At 39.5% G+C, this 21,788-nt stretch overlaps 1 protein-coding gene across 8 annotated transcripts in view; it reads right to left on the bottom strand.

Moving 5' to 3' along the window:
* RAI14 (retinoic acid induced 14) overlaps positions 1–21,788 on the bottom strand; it is an 85,814-nt gene that overhangs the window by 27,165 nt on the left and 36,861 nt on the right. For all 8 annotated transcript variants that reach the window (XM_075488563.1, XM_075488564.1, XM_075488565.1 and 5 more), the window contains exon 3: positions 6,143–6,273. In XM_075488563.1, the coding sequence (XP_075344678.1) occupies positions 6,143–6,273 (131 nt within the window). The remainder of the gene's footprint in view (positions 1–6,142; positions 6,274–21,788) is intronic.

Here is a 21,788-nt window from a genome sequence, read left to right as displayed (position 1 = left end):
CTGCCAGCTCAGATAAGACGAGTGCAAGGGACAGCCACAGCATTCCTCACACGGAAGCGGGGTGCTGGGTTCTGCTTCCATGTAAGCCAAGCTGCAGCTGTTTCAAGCCAGGCACACAAAAACTTCCAACCATCTAGGCTATGCTCTGATCCAAGCAACTGACAAACTTCTTTGAAACCTGGCCAGGTCTGGTAAAATCTGGGTATTTGGCAACTCTGCGAATAGAGCTGATTTACAGGGAATTCCAGCGACTGCCTGATGCTGCATTATAGGTTTGGCCGATCCTATCAGTGAGCGGGAGTGGAACAGGCAGCTCACAGGCTATCCAAACACATGTACAGGGGCCCTTCAGGAGATGACTTACTTTCTGCTGAGATGACAGCTCTACTAATAGATAATGAAACGCAATAGTTTATTAAGAATAGCCACCCTATCGGCCTGTGGGAAAAAGCAAGTATAAAACAGAAGACGCAAGCTGGCTCCTAGAAGAAATTATAGACTGTTTCCCCTTTGAACTCCAGCTATTGTCTGCAGGAAGTCCTGCGCATGTAAGATGCAAAACCCATTGGGATGTTTCTCAATGCTCGAAGAATTTTATATGAAATAGGGAGTTTGTTCTTTAAATAAATGGAATTCGTTTGTTTTACAATATAGGAAATCACTAAAGAGAGAAAGTAAAAAGCTTCAGTTTTTCAGAAGTGAAGTTTAGGATCTTTGTAATTGAAATCAAACTAAAGAGCATTAATTTCTGTCTCTTCAGAAGATGGCCTCTTCACTTTTTTTTTTAATAACATGAAGGTATAAAATTTCTAAAATGTCTTAGAAAAAATTGCTTCAAAAATGCTAAGACAGAACCTGAATGCTGTTGATTTCAAGTCCTGTCAAAAGCATAGCTAAGAACTAAAAATTGGACCATGATGTCTCCAAGTCTAAGTGAGGGGTCATGTACTCAAAACCATTAGAAAGGGCTACACAGTTTCAGCCAAGAGCCAGGAACAAACCACTGACATCAATTCCACTCCATGGATCTCATTTAAAAGCCTGCATGATTGTCAATACAGTAATGTTTGTACAAAATGTGGATTTTTTCATGTATTGCCAAATTGTAAAATCAAAATTAAGTATTGCTCCTCCGTTATGGAGATAGGAGCATTTCCTGTCCCTATACATTAACAATTGGCTCATACTGAATGTAAAAGAAAGTTAATTAGCCCAATTTAGTATCCTGGCAAAGGACGGCTTGGCCCAACCATGCCCAGATGTTTCATTAACATTTCTAAGTGTTAGTCTAAAGTAGAAAGCAATTTTTCAGGAAACTTAATATCAACATCTTAATTGATTTCATTCATAACAATGCTGCACAGGGGGGAACAAAAAGGGACAATCAGGACTTGAACCTGAAAAGAACTTCAGGAAAGTTTTGGAGAGACAAAAGCTTTTACACCCAAATGTCCCACAGAAATAAACTTTACAGGAAATTTTGGAATAAGAACCAGATTTCAGCCATCTGTTGGCTAGAGATAAAACACAGGTGGAGATCACCGTGGTCTTCCTTATTTTGTCCATGCTCTGAAACCTATACATTATTGTGACCATCTGGACCATCATAAATTAAATGTCATGATAAAAGTAAATTAAAAAATATTTTCTGTCAGGGATCATATCAGGTCACTGGAACACCAATGAATTCCATTCCTGGAGAGATGACAATCCTCAGGCACTAGACCTTTCTTGCAGCTCCTACCCTGGTACAATTTTGAAAAGACAGGATGCTAGTATGCTTTTCTACTTACGTGTTGAGATAATTTTAAGAGATGACACAGAGTCTGTACAAAAGAAACATCTTCTACAGCATGGTGCTAGACTAAGGATGCCCAACACATGCACAAGAAAATAACGTAGAGACTGCCTGAATTTCAAAGGTCTCCTAGAGGATTTATAGCAATTTGTAATCAAGAAAGGGAGGATAATACAATTCTTCTTCCATTTCAGAGGCACTGGGCTCACCTGACTTCTCCAATTTTGAAGATGGGCTTTCTAAATAATTTTCTATGGTTTTCTTTCTCAACTAAAATAGTATAATGACTCTAGTAAGTCTGTATTCCTCCAATAGCTTCCTTTAAGATAAATATTATTACGTGCAAGGAAAGACTCTCTCTCAAAGGTAATTAAAACCTGATTTACTTTTTGAACAGTGATGTCCTTCATGCCACTCGCCCCACCTCCTTATACAATAAGATCCAAAAAAAAGAAAAGAAAAATGAATGCTATGTATATGATAAATATAAAGGATTTGGGGTTGGAATGCTCCAAAATTTATTTTCAGTTCAGCCTCCAAGGCATGAACATTCTGGTTCAAATGAAAATATATCATTTCTACTAACTGCTACTGACAGTAGTTTTGTGAAAGAGTCCTTAAAGAGTGCATTTGTGGAGGTTTCTAAGGCTTTTTTGTACCATTGTCAGACTCATTTTATTAAACAACAGCTGATTCAATTGCAGTTAAAAAAATTTACAGAGACCTATTGTTTCATTTAATAGCCATAAGCATTTAATTCTAGTTCAGTACCTTGCAGAAACATGCAAACATGGCAGTGATGGACTGGCACACAGACAAAATAACTCTAGGACAAGGAAGTGCTGCCATTTATACATTGTGAATCCTTTCCAAAATTCCCCCCCCCCCCCGCACTCCCCTTCAGTAACAGCAGCAGCTTCTTTAAATAACAGCCCATTTGAACATTTGCTCTTCTGGAAAGTGCAGTACATGAATGAATCCTATCCTCTCCTGAAAAGGCTGTCTTTGAAAACCCTTTTTTGTTAGTTTAAGTGGGATTTAAATGATCGAATTCCAAACTGGAAAGCACTGTTTTGTTGTTTAAGGAAGCTGGACAAAAAAAACCTATCTGGCAGAATAAAACTACAATGGCAGAGTCAGATTTCCAGATAGGTTCTATTACAAGTGTGCTTGGCAATAGTCTGTGCTGTGTAAGTGGGAGCAACAATGGGGCCATGTCAACTTATGCCAAAGGTGGATTTGCTCCATGGCCTTAAAACTGATTTATTGTTTATAGAAAGGACTGAGTCAGAGGCAGGGTGGTGGTGTGGAAAGTCAGACAAGTCTTAAAAAACTCATTTCATTACTCTGACAATATTTTTTAATACTTTTTTTAAGAGGTACTGCTGGAGAATTAAACCTCCTGATGCAAATCTGTAAATATTACTCTAAGAAATGTACTAGTACCTAGCCTCATTAATTTAAGCATCTCTATTTTATTGCAAGCCACAAAGAAAAGGACCTATAGGACAGAGGCAAAAGAGGACACAGGTGAAATTTAGGTGGTTATGTCCAAACCTGAGCCAGAGCTGAAGCACAGCGCAGCAGGACTCAGTGAAATGATGCAGACAGTACTCAACAAGACAAATAGAGAAAATCCTGGGTTCTGGTCTCTGTTCCTCTTAGTTCAAGCATTTTATGTTAAGAAGCCATTTGATTATAAAACAAAAACTTAGAAGCACCCCTTTAAGCATGAAAAATTAGAGTCCTCTTCACCTTCTGTTTAAAATAATGTACTATATTACTATACTTCAAATAAAGATCTGGGCAGTATCAATAATTTTGTTTGTAGGGTTATTAACAAAAAGAATGCAAGAGAAAAGATCTTAAAAGAAACATGTCACACCTTAAGGGAACAGACAATGACAGACCTAACAAACCTGTAATGCAACTTGTAATTGTTTCTCCTTTTTTTGCTTTCAAGCACATTCCAAAGTCTTTAATCACATCATGCATGTTGTTATATAATTGAATCCATCATGTTCTTCTGGTTAGTCACCTTCAGCCTAATTACGTAAACAAATCCATCAATATATACTCACAGGGATCAATAGACCACTCATCCAAAGAGCTCCCTTCCCACACGGTACTGCAGACCACTTTCTAAAATGTAACCATTGAAATCTGAGCACGATGGTGGCGAGTTGTCCCAAAAAGACCTCTCCAGATTGCACTTTCCCAGCGTGACAGTCTCCCATGTTACAGATGAGGTAGCTGACAAACTAGTACCATGCTTCTGTGGGACACTAACAGACCTCGGTCCTGGGCTGCAGCAAGGTCTGTGCCTCTAAGCAGAGCTTCTGAGATACAGCAAAACAGCTGTGTTAGGCACGCAGAATCATTGTGCAGGAATGAAGCCCTGGCATCACACTGCAAACATAGGAGAAACAAGCCTAGCTATACAGAAATGTTGGCTGTACTTCATTTTGCACACACTAAAAAAAGATGCTGAAGTGGGAAAAACACAAACAAGACACTGCCTGTTATTAGTAAGCCACACTGGAGAACATTTCTGGGTCATGATACTCTTTGGTAGCTATGTCTCTCCAGATCAGTGTCGTTGTTTCTACACCTGTCAGTCTCTATCTTTCAAAACTGAGACACAAATAACCTGAGCAGGTCTGCTAAGTTTCCCAAAGCATTGGAAACAGAATGAGAGTTGACACACTGTATTTTCTGTATCACAGCAATACTATTTTTCTTTGTTCTCTCGCAAGCTTTCTTTTAAACCACCACACAGAAATAACTAAAAAAGCAAACAACAATTAAATGAGCATATGGAACAAGCAGAAGCAGAGATCTTCATAGCATTAATTCACATTTGTTCCAAGCAACTAAAAGAAGTACTTGTACCTGCATTATTAGTTACAGCATGATTAATATAAATACATGGTCATCAACTTCTTTGTAGTTGCAAATAAATTAGGAAAAAGGGGAATTCTGTAGTGTATCCCTGTAAAGCTGAAAATCAATGCACCAGGTCCCTACAGTTACAGCAATCCTATTTGTTAGAGTTAAGAGACTTGTACGTCCTCATTGATCATTTCAGTCTTGGTTGGTTCCCTAGAAAAATTCGTATTATTAAATTGGATATGAAACTTGCAAACTAGGTGTTACACTGGATACAGTGCAGCTTAAGAATCTAGCTCTGAAGTTATGTTGACTGTAAAAACATGAAATGCTAAACATAGCTGTAATTCAGAAGATTCAATGGAAGTCATGCTTTGATTATGTTCAAAAGAAAAACACGGGTATGCAACTTTTAAAAATTAAAAACATATTAAAGTGTGGAGAAAGCCCACTTGAAGCCATTAGAGGACTTGGACTTCTGCAGTAAGAAGTTGCAGGTCATTATGAGTCATTGCCATCATTCAGTTTCCTCAGATGCAGAATAGAAATGGAGCAGATGTAGGAAACTGAAACAGACCAAGCAAGAATCAGAGCATGACTCAATAAATGTAACCCAGAGGTAATTCATTAGAACTTATTAGTTGGTATAAACTGCCTCATGCTGCCTCTCCCAAGACTAGAAACTGTCTTCCTTTCTCCCCATCTATCCAGAATTTTCTGAAGGCTTTGGTTCTGTCAGAGGATGCCTATTTCTCATTTATGCATTTAATCATCTTTCTAAGCCATAAGAAAGTTTAAGGATAGCAATCTCTTGGCTATAATTTTCTTACTGGAATCTTTTATCTTCCACAATTTGGAATGTTCACAGGAGAACAAGAGGAAGAATAGAAGAAGAAAATGCTATATATGAAATATATTGAGACTGCAAAAGGAATCTCGTTCACACAAAACTTTCATTGCCGAACTTCAGTCAAAACAAGGAACAGTTGCACCAATCATTAGCATCTGCAAGGTTTTAAAACTCAGTAACCATAGTTTGAATTCAAACTAACCCATTAGAAAGAAAATTTATCTTAATTTCTGTGTCATTAAACTAATGTCCATGGGAAAAAATAGCCCCAAAGATTAATGCCTTTTGGAGTGTGCAATCTGCAGTGTGCCATGAAATTCCTGAGTCCCAAAATACCCTGTCCTAAGAATGGCCCCAATCTACCCAGCAATCCAGCTTCAAGTTACCTCAATGGGTTTGTGATTCTGAAATGGCATTTTAGATGTAGAACTACAAATGTAGACTACCAGAAAGGAGCTTTCCAGAATGTATTGTGCTTCAGATGAAAAAGAAAACATCATTTTCAGGATGGTCTCTGGCTCTTAATTCATGTAAGTGGCATACACATCCAAGGCTGTTTTTTCCCCCTCTCTTGTGCTTAAACCACAAGTTTAAGTTAGACTTACGCAGTTTTGCCCTCACTATCTTGTTTGGTGGCACTGGCTCCCTTTTTACCCAGCAATGAAGCCACTTTCTCAGGATCGCCATTCTCCACCGCCTGCAGCAGCCGATCATCGTTCTTATTCCACTCATTGGTCTGGAGTAAAAGAAAAAGAAAGAAGAAATATTATTAGTACTAGCACTGTGTCCGGGTTCTCCTGAACGATCCTGCACACATTTATCACCATTAAAAGCTGAAACAAAAGCCCAGCCCAAAGAAATGGCACAGAGAAAGCTGCATAAAAGTAATTTGCAAGCTGTGCAGCACAGGTTCCCAAGGACTTAATAATGGCTCGAGCCAGGGCCTAAGTGATCACTGGAGATGACCTCTAACACCAAAACTCTGTACAAGAGTAGTGCAGGAAAAAAACCCATTTGTTCTCACTGTATTTAAAAGTTCTCCTTCACTTGTCTAGTCCTGGTTTCTATTTTGGAGCTGCACTGGCCCCATCAGACCTTCATCACATACATCATGTGGTTAAGCAATGAAGTGCCTCAGCCAATTCACACCCCACCCTAACAACAAAGGCCAGCCAAAACTTCCCATATTTAAGGCTTTTCCCAGCTCACGCTTTGTAGAGAGTAACAGGTTAAGAGACTGCCCTTTGCAGACTGTAACTAGCTTTACTGAGCTTTTGTCCGCCACATTTGTCTTTAAAACAAACAAATCAACCACTCAGATAGATGGCACATCCCTAGTGCTGCTGAAAGAAAAGACCACCCTACATTTAAATCTTTCCAAACTTAATCCACTAAGTCTTTTTGCTCCTTATCAGCTGAATCAGGGAAAGGACACTACTTCCTAACATGATGATTCTCCCTCCCCCTCTGAACTCTCAGGACACGGCCTATTTCCTCTACCAGACCTCCAAGCTGGATGTAGCAAGATACTAAGAAAACAGAGGACAGTTAACCTGTATCCCATGTGATCACAGCACAACAAGCTCTGGAAAAGGAGTGAAAGTTTCATCTATGCCTTCTAGTCTGGACTGACAACAGGGTTCAGTCTTCAGGCAGAGCAATCTGGTGCAATTAAAAGCTGCATTTGGATTAGTGTTAGCACCCTGCTACATTCAGGAGAATTAAAAAGCTTTCTCCTTGACATCAGTCAGCTCATCTTCAGCATGACTGCCTATTCATTAGCACTCAATTCTATACAACTTTTGGAATGACTGAATGCATATTAATATGCTCCTTGAAAAATACTCAACTTAGAAAAACCACTTTGTCCTCATGGTCCACACAGACTTTTTTGCTCCCAGCTGAACAAAAAATTTGATGCTTCTCTGTCTGGATTTGTGTGGAAAAGTGTATGAGGTGCACACTGATACGAACTACCTCCACAGGCTGTGCACACTGTGAAAACCAGAACAGGAGGAAGGTGTTCCAGGTTACTAGTTATTTAAAAACCAAATTAAAAAAAACATTAGGGAGAATGCAGTCTGAGCAGGAGAGCAGAGGGGTTGAAAGAACACCACCTGGAACCAAGAGTATGAATGGCAGCTCTGTCAAAGGAAGTGGCATGCAGAAGACAAAGAGCAATTGCAGTCTGTTATGGCAGTGGTATGACTGGTGGGTAAATGCACATGAAGCAGGTTATATTCTTTATTCTTATAGCACTGGAATAAACCTCTGTAGACTCTAGTGCATTAATTACATCAGCGAAAAAAATTGTTTCCCCTAGCAATATTTAGACTCCATGACAATGAGTGGCCACCCAAGCAGAAGGCTCCACCTAAAATGAAACTCATTGCATATTCTTCATTTGGGGAATTTCATGCTTTAAAGGGAGCCTATTGTTAAAAGTAGATGTTAAAAAAATATATCTTACTTGTAAATAAAATCCTTTAAAGTTAACACTGTTTGTTTCACAGTATATTATGCCTTTTGTTTTGGAGTTTGTCCTGTTTCTGTGTTTTTTATTATTCAGTCGTATAAGATACTTACATATAGAATATTTGACGAATCACCATTACCCACAAATCACCAAGATGACTGTAAAGCACCTAACTCCTGCACTCTTTTTTTGTTGGTTTTTGTTTGGTTGGTTGGTTGGTTTGGTTTGTTTTAAATCTTGGAAAAGAAAGGAGAGGGCAGGTAACATGATAAGCTACACACACCCCACACACCCACACACGTCTAACCCAATACTAACCCGTACTTTGAAAAAGAAATACAACACCTAATTTAAGATTTTCTCATGACCTGAAATAACCGGTTTACTTCTGAAACATGAAACAGAATAAGCTACAGGAAAATGTTAAGATTAAGGCCTGCTGAAAATCCTTAGCAGAACAGCTGTCAGAAGAGCATTCAGCTTTTTAGTACAAAAATGGCCATGTCTGCAAGAAGCAGTTTCATGAATAGTCCTTCAATATTCAGCTATTAAATTGAAACACTATTGACATATAATCCAATATCCAGTATTCTGATATAAGCAAGCAAGCACACTACTGCCAACTCCCAAATTTAAGAAAGACCTGAGATCAAGAGTCAATTTCCCCTTTGAGAAGCTGCTGTGATAACTATATCCCTGTCCATAATTGCACTATCATTAACATCCCAGACCCAGGAGACACTAACACAGCTGCGTCCCAAACTACCCCTCAGTATTTATCTAGTGTGGAAGCTGCACCTAGGAGATATATAGACATTGAATGGGGAAGCCTGGAGTGTTTTGAAAATTATTCTGATGTTGCAGAATGATGCCATGTTCATGCTAACAGTAAAACATTGTATGACATATGGTATTAGTCTCTTAAAAGAACAGAGATTTTAATTAATCTTTACCATAGTTTTCAACCATACTCTTTTTGGTAACAAAAAAACCACACCCTCACACACACACAAACACAATTAAAGAAAGATTTAACGATGCCTCATTTAAAAAATTGCTTCCTACTTATCTGTATGGCTAAACAGATTCCCTCATATTTAAGAACCAAACAGAACCAAACTGGGACAAACCATTAAGTAACAGAGTCTCTCACAGGGACCCTGAAAACACTCAGTTCTACCACATTCATCACAGTAGCAAGGAAAGGCTATCAGGGTACATTTCCTTATTTTTCACACAAAGCTGGTAATTCTTTTTCCTGCATAGAGGAAAGCGGTAGAGGCTGATGGCTAGGATAAGAAGATCTATATTTGGCAGTCATTTTAGACCCCTGTTTTCAGTTCTATATCTAATTAGTGTCTCTTCTTCTAAGTGCTGTGATTCAGAGTTGTTAAAGCAATAAATAATTTTAGAGACTGCCACATACTTAATTCACTTACACTAGTTCTTCCAACTGCATGTTTTCAGATTTCCTTACTGATGCCATAACATCTTTAACACTACTGTATCAGCAATTTTGTTTTGCTCCTGGAAAACAAAAGGATACACGAAGTTTCCCTTCATCATTGTGCAGCAGAGTTATGCTCATTTATAAACTAAAATAGCTGTGTTCTACTAAGATGCTTAAAAACCATCATGCTGTATTGCCCCTATATAAAAGTTATGCATCTTTTCATTAAAGCAATAAAGATGTCATTCTGGGGCATCAATAAACGTGCCATTATTGTAGATGAAATGTCAATTTTATATTCAAGCTCTCTCAAAATTATACACATTTAACTATAATGCAAGTTATATAAATCTATTTACAGACCACATTTTATTCTCAATATTAAATTAGGGATAAATCTGTCCACACAGAAGAAACAACAATGCAGGCATCAACCATTGCTCAAGTACTCCTCTGGTAGGATTGAACTGGTTTTTTTCTTCCCCACTGTGTTCAAAACAGCAGCATTGTTCAATGCATTCCAGAAGTTAAAGGTAGAGCTAATAAAATAAAGGCATGCAACGGACTCTCAAAAACATCAGTTTCAATAGGGAATTGTAGCCCTACTACCAATCCTCTTCAGGAAAAAAAAAAATCTAGAAGGAAAGAGAATACATACATACCCAGAAAGACAGTGTACCCAGGACTTGGCAAGCAAGTAGGAGGCATTTAAGTCAGTAATGCTCTCATAGTGCCTCAGGTAATAAAAAATTGCACAGCCACTGCTGCCCAGAGCAGATCAGAAAATACAGATCTCTGAACAGAGGCAGTGACTGTTGCATTATATATAATTTCTCAATCTCTTGTAATATTAGCCTGTTTTTGACCCCACAAGTCACACTTATCATCAAGTACTCACCAAAGACTTGGGAGGTAACTTCTGCTGGGATGATGCAAAACACGGTTATTCCCAGCTATGGTTAATATTGTTCAGCGTAAAAGTCACCTTGAACTGCCATTTATTGTGCAGTACCAGCATTTGTTTCTCTTGGAAAACATGCACATGAGAGATGCTCTCCTCTGCCAGGATTACTGGAAGGACTGAGGTGGCCAGCATAACTGGAGACCTTAACTTCATAAACCTGCTGCATCAAGCTTCCTCCACCACAACCCCACAAACCATCCCATTCCACTCATCCAGGCAGCCCAAACGTTTCTGTAAGGTCCCTTCTTCAGCTGCCCCAGTGCCACATCCTGCCACCTCTATCACAAGGCTCCTCAGTGCTCACTCCTTGCCTTTATCTACACCCACTGACTCAACTTTCACATTTCATCCAAGTAGCACTGCACCATCCACCAAATAGTCCTTGGGAAGTTTCAGTCCTGTTACTACCACTCTTTCAGGTAGTATAAATGAATGTTTCCTCTTACGTCAGAGATGCCTAGAGACGCATCATTCTGAGCAAACCCATGCAGGGCACATCAAACTGAAGGTTAACACAGAGTAGTAGTAGGGCCTCCAGGAAAATCTCTTTAGTATAGCACCAGAGCAACAAAAACATCAGACTCTAGCAGCTAAGCAGGTACTTTTAATCAGCAATAAAGCTAAGGTTTTTAGTTTTTTGCTTGTTTTTGTGTTAAGAGTGTTGCAAGTTAGCCAACTGAGTAGTACAGCATGACACATGGTGCTATACACATAGGGCGCAAATAAAAAAACCTGAGCAGCTCAGTGTAAAGGTAAATACACACGCATAATGAATTTGGAAGAATCTGATCCTCAAAAAGACTGCACATGTGGGGTTTCTTTATCTCCACCCCCACCCCCGCTTCTGCAGACCACATGCCAAACAGTTATCAACAGCCTTCCTTCAAACAATTAACATTCTGCAGTAACAATGGTTTGCAAAACTGAGCTGATGAAACACACATTTCAGCTTCATATAACAGAATCAGTACTCTACTCAGTACTTCTTCAGGTTTGGGGTGATTTTTTTTGGCAAGGGGGAGAGGATTGGCTTGTTTGTTTTGTTTTGGTTTTTTAACATATCTATACTGTTCAGTTTAGGTAGCTACAATGGGCATTACATATGAAGAGACAAAGTAAAACTGATCTAAACTCAAGTTTTTGGATAAAATAAGAAATTTTCAGTCGTGTCTAAAAATAGTCAATCTTTTCCTATTAACAGCAGTATAATTATGCCGGGGATCAGATAATTCATCATCCCTACTAAAACCTAACTGCAACAATCACCTGCCTTGCTGAAGCAAGGAAAGTAAATACAACACCGTGACAGCTGAAGGGATGGTAAGCCAAAATCCAAACATCAGAGCTGGGTTGAAATTTGCTGGCTGAAATTTAACATCCCTCTCAAGCATGCTCTTTAATCTTAATTTTCATTTTTCAGGTAAGAAACTGTGCTGTATGGCCTCACTCAGAAGCATCTCTCTGGTAACATTTAAGTGTTTTCCATATTTCAACATTTAGGAACCTGATAAAGAAGTTGACAGGGAAGAGCTACTCATATTTAGGATGGAAAGCTACTCCTGCCCAGGGCACTGTCTGGTCAAGGTTAATGGAGTGAGGCAGAGGACAGGAGAGAACTGATTGACTGGATTTACACCATCAGTTTATGATTAGTGATTAAAAAGGGTACGATAGTCAAGCCAAATGCAGAGTGCTCACAATATCTCCAATGATCACCATCAAGATAGGATGAACTCTCAAAACTGCAGCTCCGTCAGCCTCAGACACACGTCAGCAGCAGTTACTGACAGTAACTGTACTGACAGTTGTCCACCATGTGTCTCCTCTAAGCTTCCTCTACGCACAGGTTATTTCCTGTGCAAACCCAGAGATAATTTTGTGGTTGCAAGATACTAATAAAGTAGTTACCATACTCTCGGGGCTGAAACTGCCCAGTAAAAATCCTTCCTCATTGGGATCACACACTGTGTTGACAAGTTGACAGATGTTTTGAGTCCACAGAGAAACCTTCGTATCTAAGCCTATTTTTTATAGTTTAAGCTTGCACTACCTATTTTACACATTGTTTTCTGTGTCATCAAGTGAACATTTTCCTTTCCAGAAGAGAAGCTCAAGAACTAAAAAATATTTTTTAAAAAGGTACCCATTCTTTTTTCATCACCACCACATCAGGATATTAAGCCTTAGTTGTCTTTGAGATTACCAGTAAATGTCAGGCAAGAAATAACAACATATAACAAGAGGTGATAGTTCTACTTAGCACTTGTACACAGTGTTTTCCATGTGCAGAGACCTGAGCAAACATTAACTGGACAACAACTTTGTTTCTTTATCTTTGGCATGCAGCCTACAGGAGATGATTTAAGTGACCTTGCATTGTTGCAAACCTACTGGAGACAGAGCTATGTTATCTCCACTGAAATCAGAACTGCAGGGAAGCTGAGTAGCAAATTGAAATTCCTGATAATTTCAAACTCAGCAACTCACTGTCTGAAAAGGAAAGGAATACTTAAAGACTGGCGTCACAAACAATTGCATGGCAAAGATACTGAACACCACTGCATCACAAGGTCATCCACGAAAGTCCGCATGTGCTGTACTTCCCAAGAGAGTCTTAAAAACAAGAACAATCCTATTGTAGGGAATGCATTCACTAGACAAAACATCCCTCAAAGTTAAAACAACAGACGATAGCTTTTCTCAAAAGAATGGTTTATCTGAAAACATTATAACCTAGGAGTCAGCGGTATGTGGGTAAGTTGCCTACACCTCTCCCTGCCCTCCATCCCCAATTGAGAGATTGTACTTGCCAGTAACAAACCTGTGTGGCGGTAGTGGAAATCTCCCTTGCAGAGGGGCATGATGTTGTTGAGCTTATCAGCAACAGCTCATCCAAGTCTGGCAGCAGCTCCCAGGACATTCAGAGCTTAGGAGATGCGAAAAGCTGCTGCCTCCCGGGCCCCTTGCAATTGCTGTGGCTCCAGCTCTTTCCTGTACCTTTCAAAGTCTGCCCATGGTGCATACATAGCACCAGTGGCATCACAAGCTGACCTCTGTTGCACTGCACTCCACTGAAGCAGCACCCTGAAGGCCATGCCAAAAGGTGCTATGTTCATTAACTTCACCACAAATGAGGTCTTGACCTCTAATTAAGTCGTCAAAAAAGCAAAGAGCGACAATGGCTTTGAAAGTAACTCATAGTGATATTATCTAAATGTCACTAACTGCTACAACAGAAATAGTCCTTTCCGCCTTCACTTGTCCATCCATGTCCCCTATTTTAGGTGACTGATGGCTAATAATATTAATTACATTTACATAAGAAGACAAAACATATGCAGCTCACAGAGCTTACACATGCGTTTCTTTAAAGGTAGAAACAGCAGCAGCAATGCAAGTAACCTGTGAACATTTTACAACCAGAAGTGTTAATCCATTGTCCTCCTCTTGCTTCTTGAGCTACTGTGCCTAGCTAGGGTAACTGTCCAAGCAAAGTGTATGAGGTCTGTTTGACACTGGAGACCGTATTTGTGTCAGACCATGAATTCCATTTGAACCGGAGATAAAAAGCACCACGGGGAAGGCAGGAAGCTGTTGGAGTGAATGAACAAGGAATGGTAACAAAAGACTAACAGTAGATTGTCAGTAAACCTTGATAATTACCCATTCATTGGGTAACTTCTGTAGATAAAGAAGTGATTATTATCCAAGCAAACCACTTTTTCATGCTGAACCCCAAAATAATGCAACTGAACAGTAAGTCACTCAGCAGGTTGCTTCTATTAGCCAGTGAGGCTGCCCGGAAACTTTCCTGGCAAAAAGGGGACTACAAGCTGTGAAATGAAGGGGTCTTTCACCAGCAGAGAAGGGGAAAGATGACCTGACTGAAATGGTCATCTGAGACTGCAAGTTTGTGGGGGAGCGGGGGGGGGAGAAGTTGTAGAAAAAAGTTAGTGTGGTCTTTGCTTAAATAATGACTGGAATTCACAGCAGGCTGTGAGCCATGCTCCAAGAACACTCAGGAGAGAAATGTAAATGGAAAGAAATGCATTTAAGAGTTTGCTGGTTTGCTGAGGTATTTGTGTTTCTTGTTAGTAAGTTGTTTGTTTGTTTGTTTGTTTTTACAAACCTGTGTTTGGTTTCACAATTTCAGTCAGGCTTTAAATGCAGAGTAGCCATAAGATCAGCATAGGGAATCAGCACAGTTAATAAAGCATAGATAAGTGGCTCTTCGTAACTCAACTGTAAGATTTCATTTCTGTAACAGTAAGAAAGTGAAGAGGCTGAGCCCAGAAGTCTGCAAGGGAGGCCAAGAGAACGTGACACAGTCCACCCAGACCAAGGAATACAGTTGGCCCACATCTAGTGAGCTTAGAGGCATGTGGTCGAGTTCTGTGTGGGCTGGGAGGCACACAGCTCACACATGCTGCCCATTTCACTTCCTAGTAAAGGCCACAATCTATTTTTCGTTCAGATACTACTTTTAAGCCTTTTATCAAGATAAAAGAAATCAATCTTTGCATTTGAGGAACAGTGAGATTTCCTGTTAACATCACATCTAGGTACATCAGGGCTTCTATTTTCTGTATGCAACTACCGATGTTTTCACGTAACCAATTTCATTCCAGTGGAGATAAAGGAAAAGTGATGAGAAACAAGCTCACAACATGCGAGGCATTAGAATAAAATAAGAAAAACCACATCTAAATCATTAGTAACATACAGCCAGAGGATTGGCAGTAAGTCCAGCTACTGCCCATTGTTTATCACCTCACACATCACCAACACAGCAACTGGAGATTTATCTTTACTTTCAGACAGCAAAGGATGCAGCAGTAACCACACCACATGCAACCGATCATTCTCAGTAAGACAGAGGAAAGTAAAGCCAAGAATTAATTGTGTATATTTGTATAAATGAAACAATGTTTATCTTAACACAGGAAAAAAACACAAGGGACTTTTTAAAAATAAAAAAGCTAAATCAATCCTGTTTGAAGTGACCATCTCCCATTGTTCTGCCTTTTCTCAGTTCTCAAGATTTGAGCTACAATGAACTCAGATCACTGTTCTTCTCATCTTGAAATTACTCAGTAAAAGTTACTAAAATTAAAATACATCTAATGGACTACTGTTTACTGCTGGCCACATGGCAGCTCTTTCCTTCAAAAAAATCCATGGGGTGTCAAAACATAGACTTAAAAAAAAAACCCACACTTTTCAAATGGTTATCCAAGGACCACCAGGAATCCTCAGGTTTTCCTTACACTTAAAAATATATGAACAAGAAACTGATCATCAGCCTGACATGCACGGAAAAGAGTGCTTTCTAACAAAGTTTTAAGACTGAAGCACTACTGAATCAACAGATTTTAGCTATGTATCAAGGTCAAATAGCAACTCACATAAGGTCTTTCAAGTTTTCAGGGTTTCTGCTGCACAACTGCTTCATGGTCAGTGGGGAACAAGAGAAATAATGAGATTTAAAGTGAAATTGGCTGGACAATCTAATCTCCAGTGGTAAGCAGGCTGTAAGATACAGGGACAATGCCAACTATGCAAGCAAAGTTTGTTTATTCAGCTATTGTGTTGACTATCTTGCATTCCTCAATACTGTGTTAGACACAATGGTCTGTGAAGATCAGAGTGTGCCTAATGACCAGGGCATCCATCTGAACTCTCTGGTTAGAGACAGTGACAGGAACAGCCTGTTAGCTTTCAACATTCAATGCCATATACATACCACTTCCTTAGTGGATTGTTTTTAAATTCAGCACCACTTATTGCTTGGTATGAGTACCTGAGCTGACTACATCTACCTAGATTTTTAGTAACACCCTCCAGTTTCTGTTGACTAGTAAATTTAGTCAGAGAACACAGGTACTTGATGGATCTTCTTGCTTCCAGATGGGCAAATGGACATCCATCGTGCTGGAACCCATGCAACTGCAACATTACCTCACTTACTAGGACTGGCACTTTAGACCCATGGCTCCATCTTTCCTCCTGCCTACTGCTAAACCTCTCCAAACATTGCTTATCTTACCAATTCTGCATAGTAAGCTGGTTTTCATTAAGTTTAGAGTTGCTGCCCTTTTTTCCTCCCCATTATTCTGCAAAGAGGAACAGAGACACAAAGGCTAATTATGAAGTCTGCAGACAAGAAAATAAATTCAACACCAAGCAGAATTGCATGCAGTGCAGAATTACATTAATTGATCAGTATTAGTACTGCTGTAAGATGTATTTGTAAGGTACCAGCCACCACAGCACCTTATTTTTGCATTACAAATGTCTACACGATATCACAGCTCACAATGAAAGCTGTTTCCTTCTTTTTTTCTCTACTAGCAAGACTAAAGTAGATTACTTTACAAAGCTCCACCATCTTAGTATTCTCCACAAGTGCCAGAAAACATCTTAGATGGCTGTTTTTAAAACCACTTCACATTATTTTTTATACCTACTAGAATGCCATTGTAGGAAGCAATGCAATTTCAAAATTCGTAACAAAACATGTATTAAAATCTCAAAACTATTCAGAGTAGAAAAACAGTCTATTTATAGTTGAATTTGTCATTCTTGTAAAGGACATATCCACTGTAACAGGGTTATAGCCTTCTATTCTGAAACCTATGACAAAGCCAAACAAAACACAGTGCATACATAGAGACAAATCCCTATTCCAATAAATTATTTTGTTTGGAGCCTTCAAGGGCTCAACTCCATCTCCAGAAGTACTTTGTGACTACAAAAGAAGGCAAAAAAGTTTCACTGTCTTCATGAGGCCACTGATAGATGTTTGTGCCATGGATTGATCTCTAGATCTAATATTTGTCAGTCTCCAAAATCAAATATTAAAGCAGCAAGCTGAGCTTAGCTGCTTTTACTTCCACAGGTGCAATAAAGGATAATCCAAGAGTCACAGGAAAGGTATACCTAAGATACATTCCCAGTTGGACTGAAGAAATTGGGAAAGCAAGCAATTGTTTTGCATGAAAATAAAATCCACTTCAGCAGCCAGAGGAGGGCATGTCAGATTTCACACCACCACATCTTCCCACATTGTTTATCCTCCACATCACACGTACTGAGAATCAGACAAGTCTTTTATGCGTCAGACTCTCTGTATGTGGAACACCAACTGCCCACACATGGCAGGCCTTAAGTAAAAGGAGAGAAAGAGCAAGAAGGCACTCACCCTGGTTCCTTCCCTTAGGCCTCATCTGCAGAAGGAGCTCTGTTTCTCTACAGGGAGCCCTTACAGAGATTTCTGTTCAGCAGCCATGGATGGCCTCACCTTTCATCTGACTAGGGCCACAGCTGGCATGCCATCCTCCAGGCAGCCTGTGGAAACTGAGTTTCAGCTGCCTCAAGCTAGTGCTGGGGTTTAACTCTTGCCTGTTTGAACAGTGATTGAGCTATCTGCTGCCTGGCGCAACCACTCCAGCTCAGTATTAATGGACCAGTCTACACATAAATAACCCTCCCATTCTCATCTGAATATTCTTATCCATGTATGATTTACTACAGCACTAATCACTATCGCTACAGTGCTCTTGCTAATTTGGACACCCTGCACCTCACCAAACATGCTAGGATTATTCCCACAAGATGACAGAAGTCACAAACAGATATCTTTTTTTTAAATTTTTAATTAGAGATTCATTTGGCTCCTATTAATTACTTGTAGTCTGGATTATATTTGTATGCCACAATCATCAAGTTACTCTTCTCTTACCAGAGATAAGTCCTGCCAATGGTTCGTGTGTTGTAGTCTTGATCCCCCTCTGTGAGGAGTACTGTTGCTGCTACATCAAGAAACCATACTTTGGGTTGCCTAGCTTATATTCTGATTTCTTCACAAGATCCACTCACATTTTCTATAATAAGAGAGCTCAGCAGCTCAACAGCCTAGAAATTTTCACCTTCCCAGTACAAAGCCACTGCAAACTAAAAATCTACAATGAAAAGATGCACAAAGCGTAAAATCCTGAAGGACAATACAGTGCCCAGAGTGTCTTTGGAGACAGAGCCCATGATCCCATGTAAAGTAAGTGGGCCTGCTGTGCTGCCAGCCCCTTTCCCATCATCAAAAACATCCCTGTTACAACCATAACCTCTTTTTCAGGGTCCATGGAGGGGCTGACATGAGAGAGGAATAACTAGTAATAATATAAATCTTATAAAATGTTTCCCTAAAGCCACCCTACCCATTTGATGCTTACAAGTAGAGCAACCTGACAAATATCCCTACTCACACTCCCCATCACGTTCTGTTTACATATATTTCAAAGATTGAGACTGCACACCAACGCTATGCTGGATTCTGTGGAGTGCATCTAATGCAACAGCTGTAAATGAATAACTGCTGAATTCAGACCCTTCCCAGGAGCAAATGGCCAGTCAGCAGCAGGGTAATTCTCATCCTTTTCAAAACATGCTTTTCAATAATTTATGTGAAAGGGTGGAGTGAGAGAGGGAGAGCAAGGATTTGTAACAGGTTTTAAGTCTTCAAGGAAGAAGAGATAACGCCTAAGAGCTTTGTGAGTCATGACAAAAATCCAAAGAATGTTTGTTGTTTTTTGCTTTCTTTTAGGAATCCACATCACATATCTTTGGGGTTCCCTTCCATCTCATGAGATAGGAAACCCAAAACAATGCACAAGCATCTTTTTTGCATCCTGTAACAGCATCTTTAACAGATTCAGTTAATAACTGCAAAGGATTACTTAAATAATAAGCTGAAAACGGGGTAGTTTTCATTGCCAGAGACAGCAGAAGGTTTCCAAATTTTATGGGTTAAAAAAAGCCAATAAATTTAACAGTCTTTTGAAGATGTATAATCCTTCCAAAACTGAAGAGAACAGATGACTCAACCATATGGCCAAGTTCCACTAAAATTCTGTCTTGTAATCATAAAATATGATGTAATGTAGTTTGGTCCCAGGAGAAGGAAAGGCGTTAGACATATGTGACATGCACAAGCATTCCCTGGATCCATCTGGCTAGCTATTTTAAAAAGGTATTACACAAGTAAGTAGGGTTTTTTAGAAGTTTCCAAGATAAATATTCTTAAGCTTTCTCTTGGAAAAGAAATTGGTATTGCTCTTAAAATCTACATTAATGCATCAACCATTATTGTTACAAACACTGCTCAGCTAAATACGTATAATGAACTACTTACTCATTATACCTTTCTGCAGCAATGCAGCTTTAAAAAAATTTGCCTTTATAAACTTTGAAAGCAATCTATGGTTTATTACTACTTCACGCTTAGTTAACATGAAAATGCTAGGAAAAAAAGAGTTTAAAGGAGTATTTGCAAATCAAAAGAAGCTTTCCTTTTAAAAATATGTAGGGAAGAGAAAAGAATACACATAGACTAAGTGGCAAAGAATATTATTTCCTGCATTATGTAAAGGTTGAATGAAAAAAACTGCTGAGAAGCAAATCAGAGCCATCAACTGTAACAAGTAAAATACTTGTCAATTTATTAATTACCCAAATATGCACAACAGAAGTCATCAATACCTCATTCAAATATTTCACATAATCAGCTGGAATTAATGGCAACCATTGAGTACATTGTTATCACTCTGGTCCTCATTATATTCAGGGCACCATTTAAGAAGGCATGCACAGATGCTTTAACTAAGCATGTAATGTCTACCAGTTCTATAAAAAAATTCCACTTTTTATTGTAGGTAGTTTAAATCCACCCACAACTCAAATCAGGCTACCAGAAAAATAGATAGATTCCAGCAAGAAAAGTAAGGAAAAATGACAAGCAGCAATAGTGACAAAACTAGCATGGGAAAATTACTGGGGACTGACTGAGATATAATTACTGCAAAGCCTTTCTAAAACCACCATGCTACAATGTCCCCCTATGTAATAATACCTTGCTCTGCAACAGAGACAGGGCCTTGGCAGCCACTAAAAGAGCATACACTGAGTATCCTTTTCCACAAGAGCGTGCACACTTAACCACATCAACATAAAAGTTTAGAGAAGCAGCAGAAACCAAGAAACGAAGTGACTACACAAGTGAGTCAGGAAAAGCATCCATGTGTCCCGACTCCCAGTCCAGTCCCTATGAAATCATAGTGTTAGGAATCATCAGGTAAGGCATAAAGAAGAAAACAGTGTAACTATGGACTGTACACCAACTGTACGTTCAAGCTGTTCACCAATGTCCAGTATTGGTCTCTTTTTCTAAAATGGCATTAGAGCTGGAAAAGTTTCAGAAGTGCAAAGATGATCCAAAACAGTATCTGTATGAAGAATGAATAGGCTAAGGTGCCTCAGCCTCCAGAGAGAGACAAGTTAAGGGGCATACAAAGTCAATAAAAATCAGTAATATGGGGAAGGTGGATGGGGATCAACTGTTCAGTGTCTTTTCCAGCACAGTGAAGGACCATCACATGAAAGTGGAACCAGGTCAAAACCAAACAAAAGAAAGTCAATAGTAGACTTGTGGAACTCCTTTCAAAGGATGTTGCAGATGCAGTAAGTTTACATGGGTTCAAGGAGGGACTGATCATATATTAAGTAGAAAGATTCACTACAGATTTGGAGGAGAGATTAATTCAAACCACAAGGAATGAATTTCCACGTTCAGGAAATTGCTTGAGCTGAAAATAGTCAGCAACTAGGAAAGTATTACGGAGAAGTGTCATACACACTTGCTCAGTGCTTAGTGCTTGCTCTTCCCTAGACATGCACTGACAGGCGCTACTGGAAACAAAAGACTAGGGACCCTCAATCTGAACCAGTAATAGCTGTTCTGTTCTTAACAGATATCCGTTCAGCCCCGTTGCTTTTTGCACCACAGCTCCTATTCCCTCTGCTGCTTTGCAGAACAAAACTCAATGACATACTGGTGTCTGTACAGCCTGATGGGCACCAGGACTAGGTCATGCTAGAAACGCTGCCCTAAAGAAGCAGCTAACCACACATGACGACACTGCTTTTCTTCAGTAGTGAGATGGAAAGTAGAAAGAAAAAAACAGCATTGCTACGCCCCATCTGTGCTTCACCTCACCAACAAGCATATTCCTAAGAAAGGAACCCCTGTGCTCAAGCAACCTGTATGTTATAGGTCCCTGATGATCTCTTTGCTCCTTCTCAAGTATCCAAAGATAATCAAGAAAAGCAAGGCAGTAATCTTGAATTCAGCAGGCCAGCTCTGTATCACCAGCCCAACATTTTTTAGATGACTGCAGAAAAAAAATGGTTTAAAGACACCAGATTTGGCTATGCTGCCTTAACCACTCAGGCAGAAAGCTGGAGTGCTTTTGATTGTATGGTCTTCTCATACCCCAGGCACCGATTCCTATAATCTTCTGGCAAGAGCTT

Source organism: Mycteria americana, chromosome Z (genome assembly GCF_035582795.1).
Source record: "Mycteria americana isolate JAX WOST 10 ecotype Jacksonville Zoo and Gardens chromosome Z, USCA_MyAme_1.0, whole genome shotgun sequence".
In the NCBI taxonomy this organism is placed as follows: Eukaryota; Metazoa; Chordata; class Aves; order Ciconiiformes; family Ciconiidae; genus Mycteria; species Mycteria americana.
Note: the sequence above shows the minus strand (reverse complement) of the source record. Positions and strands in the feature narration are given on the sequence as shown.